The sequence below is a fragment of the Polypterus senegalus genome, chromosome 2, assembly GCF_016835505.1.
Source record: "Polypterus senegalus isolate Bchr_013 chromosome 2, ASM1683550v1, whole genome shotgun sequence".
NCBI lineage: Eukaryota > Metazoa > Chordata > Cladistia > Polypteriformes > Polypteridae > Polypterus > Polypterus senegalus.
The window spans coordinates 214,934,967-214,949,934 of NC_053155.1; the positions used below are offsets into that span (position 1 = coordinate 214,934,967).

General features: G+C 34.8%; 1 protein-coding gene across 1 annotated transcript in view; it reads left to right on the forward strand.

Moving 5' to 3' along the window:
* Positions 1-14,968, forward strand: part of vwa8 (von Willebrand factor A domain containing 8) — a 482,517-nt gene that overhangs the window by 300,053 nt on the left and 167,496 nt on the right. Inside the window, exons 27-30 of the mRNA XM_039745289.1 lie at positions 6,985-7,093; positions 9,249-9,387; positions 11,277-11,464; positions 14,729-14,848. Coding sequence (XP_039601223.1) covers positions 6,985-7,093; positions 9,249-9,387; positions 11,277-11,464; positions 14,729-14,848 — 556 coding nt within the window. The remainder of the gene's footprint in view (positions 1-6,984; positions 7,094-9,248; positions 9,388-11,276; positions 11,465-14,728; positions 14,849-14,968) is intronic.

Consider the following 14,968-nt stretch of genomic DNA (forward strand, 5'->3'; position numbering starts at 1 on the left):
TCTTGACTAGTAAACTGTTTTTGACTCCTCTTGCAATGCTAGAATTAATAACGCCAATTTCCAGGAAAACTTGGGCTGTCTGCTCATTAATTACAAAGTGTTATTGTATTTGACATGAGATGCATTGTCCCCCCATGCACCTATCCATGCTATTATTTTTGCCATTATAAGACACATTGAGCTGCAGACCCTTAACACGTAACATCTTATGAAATGCACCAGGCACTCTTTCTAATCTAGAGCTGCCCCATAATGTTATAATACATTTTATTTATGTAGTGCCTTTCCCTTTCCCTGTTGTAGAAGCCACTTAAAAAAATTATCTGAAAATGTATGTTCAATGAGTGGTTAGAGCAACAGTGGACTGTTTGTGCCCCTTCAGTGATCAAAAATGTTTCAGCCTGATCTATTAGGAGCAGCACCAGTAATGGCAAACAAGTTTTATTTTTCAACATACACCTGTGAATATTAATTGATATGCTAATACATTCACAAATCTTTCCTTTCAAATAAAACATTTTATTATGGTTTTAAAACTGCTCCTTTGTATCTGATGTCATATCTTCATCATAGTGCATTCCATGGATATAGCCCTTCAAATTGGGGAACAAATGCTAGTCACAATGGCAGTAGTGACCAGGCAGAGGAGTAGCTTCAGTGACAGACTTTTGTCACTGTCCTGCTCCACTGACAGACTGAGGAGATCGTTCCTCCCCCACACTATGCGACTCTTCAATTCCACCCGGGGGGTAAACGCTAACATTACTCAAAGTTATTGTCTGCTTTTACATGCATTTTTATTACTATTTAATTTAATATTGTTTTTTGTATCAGTATACTGCTGCTGGATTATGTGAATTTCCCCTTGGGATTAATAAAGTATCTATCTATCTATCTATCTATCTATCTATCTATCTATCTATCTATCTATCTATCTATCTATCTATCTATCTATCTATCTATCTATCTATCTATCTATCTATCTATCTATCTATCTATCTATCTATCTATCTATCTATCTATCTATCTATCTATCTATCTATCTATCTATCTATCTATCTATCTATCTATCTATCTATCTATGGGCCAGTTCTAGAGAATATGATATGTATGGCATCTTTTTGAAGTGACAGTTTCTCAAAGCACTTTTTGTATTCAATGTAGTATGAACAAGAGCATAAACCAGAAGGACGATGGTTTACCATTTAGCCCATTACTTCTCTCAAAACGACTGCAGCAAACACCTAACTAAATCAGCCAACTATTGACCAACTGTGCAGTACTTTTGAGTCATACAATTAATAAGGACTACATCCTCAGTATCATAAAGAAATGTGCATTTGAAGTTGCCAGTACTGTTGGTTGCAATTGTTTAGTTTGTTGTTTTGGGTCATAGTGATATACTGTACATAAGTTGTATCCTTAGTTATGCAGTGCTTCTTAAATCTGTCAAAATCAAAAAGCAGTAGCTTGAAGTTTTTCTTGGAACATTGGATGTGGTGATGGTTCATTTCTGGAGTCAACATTCTGGGCACCTTACTCATGTTTAATTGTTCATGAAGAATGGAGTTAGCTGACACATTACTAATCTCTGTTGGGCTGGTATCTCAAATTCAAAGACTCTTCAATTCTTATTACAATTTGTTTAATGATAAAAATATATTTCCTTTCTGCCTCTGATGTTAAAGGTCAGACAGACCCTGGGTCATTTTCAAAAGATGCATTGCCATGATGGAATTTTCCAACTCATCTCTTGACTGTGGCACATTGAAGATCTTGGTCCTAAGGACTAGGAGAGAATGAATCTCTGAAGATTTACTCTTGTCTAGCGTTAGAAATTCAGTTATAGCATGGCACTCACTTTTGTAGTTTCTGTCATTCATTTTGACTTGGTTCTGACTCAATAAACCACAAATTCTAGACACTTGCAATTTAGATATTTTAATATACAGCTGCTAATCTGTATCTTACAAAATCAGTACCATAAAATATGCCCTTCAGGCACAACAGTTTTAGATTACTCCTTGTATATGATTTGAAGTATAGTTTATTGTTTTTTACATTGTTAAATTTACACAGTGTTCATCTATTACAATAAATGTTAACATCGCAACATTGCCAAGACTGTCATATTAGGAATGTGAATGTCTTTTTGCATTAGTGTGTTTTTTAAAAATATTTCCAATGTGTCCAAAAATATTGTAACAGCCATTCCTATACTGTATTATTAAAAATAAAGTAAAATATTTGTATCTTTAGTATCATGTGTTCCTTTTTGTTTTGTTAACAATTTACTCTCAAATGCTGCCTTAGCTTCCTGTGTCCACCACTCACATGCCTCTGGGTGAAGAAGTACAAGTGAAGCACACCTTTGAAAATTCCTTGAATTTTGTGCTTCAGTTATTTAGGAATAACAGTCATTCAGTAGTTATTGTACTGTCTCGTGATTTTAGTGGATTTTTCAACATTTTTTTGGCATTTAAAGGCAAGATCAGAATGCAGGCAGATTATTCTAAGTGGTGTTTAAGTGAATTACTTATGTCTTATAACAGTAAGTCTTGAAGAACTTATTCTTGGGTGCTATAATGCGTGCTCAGGTTAGTTCTGCTGCCTCACAGCTCCACGCGCCTAGTTCAATTCCCATTTCAGGCTGTGTCTGTATGGATTTGGCACCTTCTCCTTAAATTTGTTTTTATACAGAACTTCACAGAACTTGTTTTTCATTTTCCCTATTTCTACTGGAAGTGATTTCAGCTTTCTGCAACCCTGCATTAAATGACCAGCTAAAACAATAAATTTATAGAGATAATTTAAATTTATTTTTTAATAAAAAGGATACCTACTGTTCCTGAAAATAAGAGTGCTAGCTAAATAGTTAAGAACCTGATTATTCTGTGTGTCTCAAATAATTGAAAGAATGTCTATGAAAAAGAAATTAAGATCTGGATTTATGATTCATTCTTTTGTTCTTTTTTGATTTGTTTCATATTCAGTTTTCTCAAACATGTAATCTTTCAAGGTCAGTTACAAAATTGTTCCTATAGTCAAAATTGTTCCTATAGTCACTGCAATAAAACTGTTGAGCTGGCATTTTACTAGAAAGACAATTCATTTTTAATAGGTCTAGTCTGTTGTACAGTATATTTATACAGCCATTGTTGGGAAACAAAAATGGAGTAGCAGTAGATTAGAGACCCTTCCAAAACTATATTTGTTGTTTTATTTGAACCAAGCCATAAATATATTACTGAAATATTTTTATTTTCAGTTTTAATTTCTTACAACATGGAAACAGGGCAACAGCTTAGTGATTAAATAGTTTTATCCAGAGACAACTCAATGAACTTCCGGCCTAGGAACCATTAATTTCAGATGTTTTTGAAATAAAAGAAGCTTGCGTTGCAATGTCACAAGACTTGAGTCCTGCTTTTATTCTCATGTGGTATCTGAATATTTTCCCAATGTTTATGTGAATATCCTTCAGCATTTCCTGATTTCCACCCACAGCCCAGAGAAATGCCGTTTGTGAAGCACTGTGTGTATGCACTCCATTTAACTACAAGTTTTCAGGGCAAGTTCTTGCTTTGCACCCAGCTTGGTGTGAAAAATGTCCAGAAAGAAAGCAAAGAAAAAGGGACAGATGGTTGAAATGGATACGTTGACAATGAATCTCAACAAAAATATAATTTTTATATTTATGTATTTATGACACTCATCTTTATTTTAGACACATTTTAAACAAGTACTTTATCTAATTACTGCAAATATTTTTGTTTTCAAATCGTGATATTTATTAGGAATAAAGCTATGTCTTGCATTCAAAGAATCTGCTTCAGTGTTTACTTAGAATTTGCACAATTTCATCCTGGACTTGTTGCCTGTATTTAAATGTTAACTTAAAGATATTGAGTTCTGATGTTAGACATAAAAGTGTCAGAGGCTATCAATTTTGTTACTGTTTTTTTCTTTCATTTTTGGAAGCTTTTGCAATTTTAATTTTGTAGAATTCATATTCAAATATATAGCATAGGCAATTTGAAATGACATTGTTTTTAAGACAGTTACTGTATATCTTTTTTAATGAAAACTTTTCTTTTAACAGACTGTAATTCTGTTTTCCAATTCTCTCCGTAAACTGTGGGCACATAGATTTATATTCATATTTGGTCATACATGATCTAGTTATCATTTTTCAGTAACAGATTATATAATTAAAATAACATGATTAGCATGTCTGTTGACACTCTTTCACATGGTTTGTGTTCAATTTATTGTGTTTTTCTCTAGTGAGAAGCCTATAGCCTTTTTTGCTACTTTTTAAAATTTCTTTTTCATATTAGAAAAATAGCAAAATATATTACATGTTTGAGAACTAGTGGAGCAATTCTGTCATCCATGAAATTTTAGTGATTTACACCAAGTACATTGAAACCGGATTGTGAAATTTAAGTTGTGTATAGTTTATAAAATTTAAGCAGTTGGCGCTGAGTTTTCTCAAGGCACGCCAGTACTGCTCTTTTGACAACTGCAGCTTTTGTTTATGGGGCTGAGAAGATGCCAGACAGCTGGATGTTTTTTTATTGTGTATTTGCACTGTTTTTACGGATGTGTTTTAAATTGTATGTGTAAGAACAGTGTATGTTTTTATTCTTTTCAAAATGTTTCTAGTCTTGATAAAAAGCATACAAATGTTAACAATACATATATTGTATTCATTGGCTTGATTGTGTGTATTTCAATAGTTTAAGAATGACTAGAAAAGTCTATCCATCATGTGAACTCATTGTTATCAGTAAAGTAGCTGTAAAGAAAAGAGTAAAAAATACATCAAAGTAAACTTTCCAATATTATGTACAAATTATAGACATGCTTTAATAGTGAAAGATTAATTGTAGGAAACTTTAGGCTAATGTTATAGTTAATGTGCAAGTTAAGACATACTGTTAACACTTCTTTGTTGAAATAAATATAATTGGCTAGGAAGACTTTGTACTGTTATATTTATTTTGCTGTGGCCTTCTCCTAAAAGTAAACATGAGTTTGTGAAATGTTGCATAGAAAATGCATATAAAGAAATCGCTCTCTAACATATATAAAGTCTTCGGTGTCTTTTTAAGTGTTAAATAACATGAATTACGAGCTGCTAACATCAGTTAATGTTTCTTCACCAAATAGAAATTAAAATTTTCACATGAAAAAGAGACCATAAATGCTTTGAAACTCCTTGTCTTGCATAGATAATATATTATCATGTAAGTTCATTTAATAATTAAAATTTTGTAACATTTTAATTTTAATGTGTAGTTTGTTCTAATTGGAATTATTTTACATAGTTAATTTATCACCTGAATGTTTTTCTTTTTAACACAAATTTAGAAACTGAGCACTGGCTTTTAATGAAAGTTCTTTACTAGCATGTTTAAGATCACTTTTCTGTTTCAGTGTTTTTCAGTCATTTCAGGGTTTGGTTATACTCTACATGTCTTACCTTTTATTTGGTGTCATGACTTGCTCTAAGTTAATTATCAAGTGTATGATAATATCTCTAAATCTCTCTGTCGGTTGTTTTTCCATCTATCCATTATCCAACCCGGTATAACCTAACTACAGGGTCACAGGGGTCTGTCTCCTAGAGCCAATCCCAGCCAACACAGGGTGCAAGGCAGGAAACAAACCCTGGGCAGGGTGCCAGCCCACCGTCGGGCTAGCACACACACACACACACACACCCACACACCAAGCACACACTAGGGACAATTTAGGATCGCCAATACACCTAACCTGCATATCTTTCGACTGTGGGAGGAAACCGGAGTACCCGGAGGAAACCCGTGCAGACACGGGGAGAACATGCAAACTCCATGCAGGAAGGACCCGGGAAGCGAACCTACCACTGCACCACCGTGTCACCCCCATGTTGTTTTTACCTGAATTATTTTTATATTCTGTTTTTCATTTGATGTACATTAATCGAGTAACACATTCTTTAGACCTAGATGATTATTTGTCTGACATAGCCATATCTGCTGCCTATCGAGCCTTGCCAACAATGACAACCTCCCATCCCCATTTATGATCTGATCACAGTTCTCAATGAGCCAGTGGAGCTTTTCTGTAAAGAAACTATAGACATTTTTGTGACTTACTTATGGTGTAACAATTTGTTTTTTTTCAACCTTTCATATTGTTTTCTTTATGAAAAAAATCTAGTTTAATACCCAATTAGTAGCATAATGCCATCATCTGCAACTCAAAGTTAGTGTATCTTATTTCATGACTTTTAACACAAGGTTATATAGAAATCATACCAAGAAACAAAATCCATTTAAACAGCGTGTCATGGGGCATCTTCTTGGCCTTGCACTGCATTTCATAATAGTTTAGAATTCACAATTCTGGAAGATAACATTTTTCATATTAAAAGTCAGGTTCTCAGGTGTTAATGCTAATTTAGCAAGATTGTAGAAGGATGATTGTGAATTCTGAAAATACATTACTCTTTTTGTGCTACATTAACCCTTTTATTTATTTGAAATCACTAAAATAATGTTTTATACCAAAGTTCTTATGGTCAACAAATTGAAAATTTTACTTTTTGTGAATGTTCTCTGCAATGGGCTGGCACTCGGTGCAGTGCTGGCTCTAACATTGTAGGCTAAGCACGGATTCCCTGTGACCAACCCTGAATTAAGTGGGCTAGAAAATGCGTGAATGTGAGGGTGAATAATTTCTCTTTTTGTAATTTAAGTTTAAGAAGGAAAGGTAGCTTTCGTACAATTGATGTTATTGTCTTCAAAGTATTTAACTGCTTTTCTGACACTACAGTGAGAAGACTGAATTGCATTCAGTAGTGGTGTTTTGTGCTTTTTGTAAATACTAGAGTCATTAATTATGAAAATGTGTTTTTATTGATGGCGTTAATTTGAATAATGATTCTTCTATCTTTTTTCAGTAATTTTAACTCTAACATCTTGAACCTAACAGGTTACCTCTTCCAGATTGTCATCTCACTGGCTACTGGACAACAAATGTGTCAGGAATATCTCCTCCCAAGCTGCTGTGCCCTGCAGAAACTCGCCACATTGACATCAAGGTTTTGTATTCATTGTCTCTGTTGTTTAGCAAGAAATAACCCTCCTGGTAGTTACCAGTTCTTCTACAAAATATGTTTTGAAAATGACTAAGTGCAGCAAATATCTTGATAAAGCAGATAAACGTTAACAGAACCTGGTAACATTTGTCAAAAACGATGCTGCACATCTCTTTATCTATAAAGATATACTACAGTGTGATGTGCTGATGGAAGAACCATGCATTGCAGGTTGTGTTGGTGGTTTGATGGTAAACCACATATTTGATTTTTGTCCATTACATTTAACTTCACTTTAATCCAGCTATCTTTGCCTTGGGTCAAAGCAACCCCCTGGATGGACCAATATCGTCTCTGGTATTGTTATTGCAATTTGGGGTTCTTTGCACTAGAAGGAAAAACAAAGAATTTTGTATACAAAGAAGCTTACTAATGCTAATATTAGTTACATACTTAATGAAACAAGTTTAAGGGTAAGGCTATGATATACATTTTAATTCATTTTTATTGTTGTATCTCACCCAGGAAATACCTGGTAATTCAGCTACTGTTCTTAAAGAAACTCACCTAAGTTAGCTGCTTATGAAAGACAGGTTCTGTTATAGGAGAATTTGTATAGTTTATTAATGTGGTATGGGTTCTGTCTTGTCTGATGCTATACGTACACTATAGGCTGTCTAAGATCTGTATTGTCTAACATTCCGGTTATTATGCAAAAATTGTTTTAACCTATGGAGAACTGTGCCTTCTGATATTTTGGCTTCTATCTGTAGACAAAGCTTTCAAAAACCAAATTATTTGGCCATTAACACTGGCCAAAATATTCTTCCCTGAAATTTTAATATTTTCTCATATACTGTTGAAATCAGTGTTCCCACACCAAATTGTGTGGTGGCACCCTTTTTGTAACCAAAAACATCCCAAGGCACAACAACAGTATTTTAGTAACCATAAACATGTGTCTCATACACTTGCTCAAATGGCCGAAGGTTCTCACTCAGAGAAGCCGGTAAAAAAAGAGCTCGAAGATCAGCATTCACAGACACTGCACTAAGTGAACACTTTGGTGGCATCTCCCAGTGTCTTCGTCCCTTTGCCTGCCCCTGTTTGCCTCAGAGGCAACTCATATAATATGCCCACTATCGAATGGCTGTGTGAGGCTCGCTGGTGACCCCACACCCAGGTAGATGGACTCTAGCAGCCAGGAGACACGTTCTAACTGCCCTAAGTGCTGTGTCTGCAACATGGTGATCATGGAGCTACCTTTATGCCAGCTTCTACAGGTAGTGCTGTCCTCTTCAGACTTGTCACACAGCACACTACTGTGCTACTGCACACTGATAAATAAACTGTGATCAGTAGGGGCACCCCAAATCCAGAACACAACTATTCTAACCAAGTATTTGGTTCAGTAGACGTTTAGCAGTTAACTTCAATAAACATAGTCTTTTTCTTCACAGTTACGCTCTTCTGATAATAAAAATTGTCCATGAGAATATTTAAGGACTGGTTAGACATTTGATCAAATAAAGAAGACTGTCTCTCTTAAAATCCAAAACCCAGGAAATATTTTGACAGCTAAGTTTTGTGCCCATCAAAAAAGAACATATTGGCTAAGGACTTGATGTTAAGTGTTGACACTTTTTTGAGTTATTACAAATCTGTGTTGTCGTCGACTACAAGGATGCTAGTTACCTCCCTTTAACTGGGTCACTATGTAACCATAACCAAGATACTTCATTTGCCAATGCTGAAAGTACAGAAATGTTAAAACATCTGTTTGACTTTGCTTTTTATATTTGGCAAAAACTGCAACTAAGTAAATAAATGGAAATGTTTCTAATCAGTTTTCCGTCTACAATGCTGCTATATAAAGGGTTTTTTGGAGCTTATTATGACAGAGATGTCTGTCCACTACTGCCTGAAATTTGAAATATCTCATAAATTATAGCCCTTAACCTTAAAGAATTGTTTTAAAGTTAACATAACATGAACATTAATATTTAATATGACAATAGACAGTTTAATATATAAAGATTATTGTTTCTGAAAATAACCACTTTAGAACTGTAGCAACCTTTATAATATTCTCTATACCCTTTGTTATTTCTTCGTTTTATTTTCCCTTTTAACTGTGCTCTTTCCTTTTCTTCTCAAGGGTCCCATCTTTTTAAGAATTCAGAAGCATCCATTACAACGGAAAGAGTCTAGAGCTCTGAGCTTTACTGAAGAGCAAGCACATTGGCAGATCCCAATGAATGAAGTCAATATTGTTTGTGACATCATTACAGCTGACGGTAAAAAGAATGTTGGAAAATTGAATATGTAGTCATTTGAAAGCCTTCTGCAACCTCCTTTAAAACATCCACAATTAATTGAATATAAATATTAATACATGTTTTAAGTTAATTTAGTACAAAAGCTCATGTCTACAGCAGTGCCTTCACTATTTTGATTTGAATACAAAACATTGTAACAGAGCACAACTTAATTAGACAAATAAGAGTAATTAATGCTTTAAAACCAATCAAAAAATTAACTCAACTGAGCCTTAACTATTTTCTAATGAGGGTAATTGCAATTATGTTAAGATCATTTTTTTTTAAATAAAGTTGCATGCATTAAGAGAGGAGCATTGCCACAATGAATACAATTTTACCAGCTGTCACTGCCCCACATCCACTCTCGCTCTCTTAAAACAGTTGTGCATTAGACAGTAAAACGTGAAACTGCAGTATTAAATGTAGGAAACATTTTAACGATAAGTGTCACCTGCATCTAACCATATCCTTGTACCATTAGTCCATTTTTAAATCCACTTAATCTAACTAAGGAACACAAGGGCCACACCAATCCCGACAGCATTGGACACAATGCTTGAGTTTATGTTTAAAATATTTGTTTAAAAAATGAAATATCGCACAGTTTTAAAAATCATTACCAATTAATAATCATCTCAGTTCTGAAAAAAAATATTATTGTATCATTAATTGTTATGGTGAGGGAAAGTGTTGGCACAATGGTTAGTGTTGTTAGCCCAGAGCTCCTGTAAATAAGTATGTCTTCACTGTGAGGGACTCCATACAAGGTTGCTTTTTGCCTTACCCAGAGGGCTTTTTGGATAAGTTATGTTCCAACCAGCTACTTAAATGGGGTCAGGCAGGGGATAAGGGGATACTTTTTATAGAAAATTCATGACAATGAGTGGATACCATCTATATTTTGATTAATGAAAAAAATGTTATTTGTGTTATGTCTGTGTGTTTGGTAGCACATTACACACATATGAGTGGATTTATTTTGTGAAATCAGTAGGACTACCCATACAGATAGGCTAGAATTTGAACCCAGGGCTGCAAGTTTTCCAGTTCATTCGATATGTTAAGCAAGCAAATGATTGGGTGAAGGTAGAGTGCATGAGGCCTAGGCAGAGGCAGAATAATATATTATTGAAGATGAGATGGTGTCAAATAATATGAAAAGTATGAGTCTCACCTCAAAGGATGCAGAGGACTGTGAACAGTGAATAAAAAACATTTGTGGTTGTGCAACCAGTTAACCTAGTTAAAACTGGGAATGGACTTTTAAACCAGTGATGATGATTAATTGTCTTAGAAATACAAATGAAAAGGGAATTAACTTCTCATATGATTATTTTGTGGCATCTTAGCAGGTCCTTGTTTTAGCACCATGTTTAACATTGTTGCCTTATACAGTAGTTGTTGAGTTCAGGTATGAATTTTGTGCTCAGACCAGTTGCTTGTTTTCCTCATATCTGCATGGGTTTTTCATAGGTTCATCTGGATTTTCTTCTATGTCCTGAATATGTGCCAGCTGGACTGGTTCTGCAACTCTAAATTGCATTTTTGTGACTGAGTCAGGATACACTAATGTGTTTTACAAGTTTACTTCTCTTCATACAACTGATACTGCTGGGACAGACACAAGCTTTCCACAACTCTCAACTGGATAAGACAGTGCATGGATGATTTAGTGAACAGTTGTCACTAAATACCATCCAAATAAAGCTGGAAAGTGTGAACAAAACAATTTAGAAGACGCATAATCCATCATTGTGATTTGTTTACACAGTAGCCATAGCATATAGCTTTTAGCTTTTTAAAGAGGTATTTGCTGCATTTTCTGTCTTGCAATTTTATCATTTTTCCTTCTGCTACTTCTACAGATACTATTTATGTGGCCACTTGCAATCCAGTTTCACTGTATAGCATGAACAGACGTGGGGGTGCAGTACATTGTATGGACTTGTATGATGTCTTTCCAAGGGCTGTCAGTGGCATTTGGCAACCATTCATAACTCTAGGTGCTCTTGGACACCCCCTTGAAAACCAGGTGGTCGTACATGAGGAACAGGTAAGATTAATGAGTGGCTATTAATCAACAGGACTTTCTCAAGAATCATGCAGTAAACTAAATGCAAGCTGTAGTTATGGGTTTCTATACAGAGTGATGCTATTGGGCTTCCCCCTGCTGGTGTTTAACAATGCATTCATAACATAAAGTACAATGAGGTATTAAGAGTTTTGTAAAGCTACTCTTAGTATGTAAAACAATTTTACGTAATTTTACTTAGATTTTCTGCATTTGAATTTATAATGCTTGTTAGAGGTGACTGAGAGCCTAAAAAAATCCATTATATAATTTTATACTGTGGAGTAGATATATTGGAAAATCAAGTTATGGTCCATCTGATGCCAATTACCAAAAACCACAGTGCTTAGGAAGAGGAAAAATTCCCCTGTTTCTATAAATACTGCATACAGAAGGAAGAATGCATATTACATCTGTTTTAAGCATGGAATTCCAGACTCCGGGGTTAGGTCAGCCAAGGGTCAGTCTTCTTTTAGTCAACTACAAACAAATACAAGTAAAATGTGGAGGTTTACTTCCAGTAAGTCTTGACGAAAGTGCCCTAAGATTTATTCAGAGATGACGCAAACTTTCTAATAATAAGCACAGACAGTACAAACCATCTGTCATTTATGGCATGAGGAAACCATTAACTTCAAAGTAAGTAGCATCCCATGTGGTTGTTCACATTTCTTGTTAAAAGGAAAATTGACATTAAGTGGGTACATAATAAATAACTTTAATCTGTAATACCTAAGAGATTCAGCATGAACACAGGTTGACCAGAACTTGGGAGGCTCCTTCTCATGCAGTAGGAAACCCCAAAGACGATACTATTGAAAAATAAAAAAAATCCAACAGCCATCCCTAGATTTATGTCCATGTAAATAAACATTAAGGATAGTGGTGAAAGGAATCTACACGAGGACAATATGGCCTTAAGCCCCCAGCAGGACCTTGCCAAACTCTAGGAGTATGGCATAGCTAAATAAAGGCTTGATAAGAAGCTTCCTGACGGTGTTTAACAATCTTGAACTTGTAGGTGAGAGGATGTTGTCTGTCTGGCTGGCTGTCTGGAAGGAAGGAAGGAAGATCCAAATCTTAAGTGAGAACATGAAGAGATATATACTAAAAATTGAGAAGAGAAAATCAGACAATGTGGAGAGAAATTGAAGAAAGAAAGATGCCACACTTAGCAGAATGTTTTATACTTCATAATAATATAACACACTTGTAAACATAATCACCACATAGCAATGACGTGTCTAGTAGTGCATTGTGTGACTCTCACTGTTGCAGCTATTACAAACTACTGCAATCAATTTCAGGACTTGGAATAAACTGTGAACTGGCATCACAGAACAAAGCAATTCTCTTCATTCCCACCCATATGTTAATAATGAAAGTTTTGAAAATTAACTGTATATCGGAGGTACTAGAGCAGTGATGTCAGGAATTTAAATCTGACAGTGAAGTAGATCAAAATTAGACAATGAAAGTGAAGCAGTTAAGCTGGCTTCATCAACATTGACATGGTGGAACAAGAGGGACCTGACACCTTTTATAACCATTGAAATGCTGACAGTCATCAGCTAACTGCTGAAAACATAGATGATCTATAGGGCAAGACATTGCCCTGAAGGAGTGGAGCTTGTTAAAGCTTTTGACACACAAATATTACTGAAGTTTTCTTTAGTTAACTAGTCTTTTATATTTTTGTCATAGAGAAAGCCAAATTTGCATAACTGTGCCAAGGCCTCTAAATGAGCACATACTCTGTTAAAGACTGACTGATGCTTTACAATCAATTGTTTCAAAAAAGAACATATTTTTCTGTTTTTCAGTGGAAAATTTGTACATATCTACTTGGCCAAGAAAGAAATGATTAAAGTCTATCAACACTGAAAAGTTATATATTAAAAAAAAAAAATTCTCTTTAGGTCGTAGCAACAGCGTCCTGTCTGAAAGCAAAAGGTTTGTTTGAAATGAAAGCTTTCATGTGTCTCACTTTGTGTTCATCAAGTTAAAGTAAGAATTGTTTGTGTGAAGGACCAGTAGAAGATCTATGGGACAATGTTATCAATCCCTGTTTCATCAAAAATGAAACTTCGGCAGAATGTCTCTTACATATTTTATTTGTTTAATAATGAGACAACCCAGGCACAGCTGTTAAAAGTTGTTTAATGTTTAAAAATCAGTTTTGCGTCTGGTGAAATGCATCCTACATAAATACAGTGAGTGAACAAGATTATTGAACAAATATTTGCCCCCAGGATGGAGTCAGGCAAGGGTGTATGGTAACATATTTTACATGATATCTAGTAGAACCTGTTGAAACAAATTTTTTCATTTTAGATAGTGGTTCTGAATTGTTTAGAAGCTGGTCAAGTTGTTTGCACTGTTCACTAGTCTTTGATGAGAGGCAGCAGGTTTATGCAACATGGATCAGTCAATAAAAGATGAAAATCATGCTTAAGGAACTAAGGAAACTATTGCTAAACTGGAAAAGAGTGTTAATGGAATGATTGTCCTGCCAAAAAAAAGTTTTATTTTCATGTCCCTGAGCAATTAGCTTTTTAAATTTACCCTTATTCCATTCTTATATTCCATCCGTTTTATTTTCTTGGCCCCTGTTTCATCCTCTTTTCCCACCTCAGTATATTCTCTACGCACTATATACCTGAAAAAACCTAAAGGAAAAAAGTAAAACAACTATATTTCTGACTATGCTATTTTTCATTGATTAGTTTAGATTTATTTATTCTTTTTGCCCTTATTATTTGCACTTACTGTAATATATCTACAGTGATCCTTTCCTTTAAGTCCACAACGCCATCATATTTAAGAAAATAGATTTAAAGATTCTGATTTAGGTTGAGTTGTAATACCCATTTTTCATGTGCATTGATTTTATTTGCTATTAAATTATGTTATTGTTAATTATACAAATAGTGTGCGGTGGGTTGGCACCCTTGCCGGGGATTGGTTCCTGCCTTGTGCCCTGTGTTGGCTGGGATTGGCTCCAGCAGACCCTGTGTTTGGATTCAGCGGGTTGGAAAATGGATGGATGGGTAAAAATAGTGTAATGTTTTCTTCTGTGAAGACTTGTGAAAACATTTTAAGTTTATTTCTGAATTACTGTGCCCAGAGTTGGTCCTTACCTTATTTTCAGTACTACCAGAATGGTAGTTTTCTACATAAGACATTATGTAAAAGAATGGGAGTATTTATGAATGTTTTCTTTATTTTTTTAAATGTCACTTCCAGAGCAATGCTGTTTTACATGTGGATCTGCAGAGTGGAGCTGTTCGTCAACTTCTGCTATCTCAGGACATGCAAAGTTCAGCAAAGAAAGTTTCATCTTGGTGGGCCAACAAGGAGGACAAGGTGATTATTTATTTGTTTTTTTTTTTTTGCTGAGCATAAAGGGATTCTAAACAAAGAAACAGCCACGCAAATGTTATAGAAAAACAAACAAAAAAAAAAAATCATTCAGCTCAGCATATC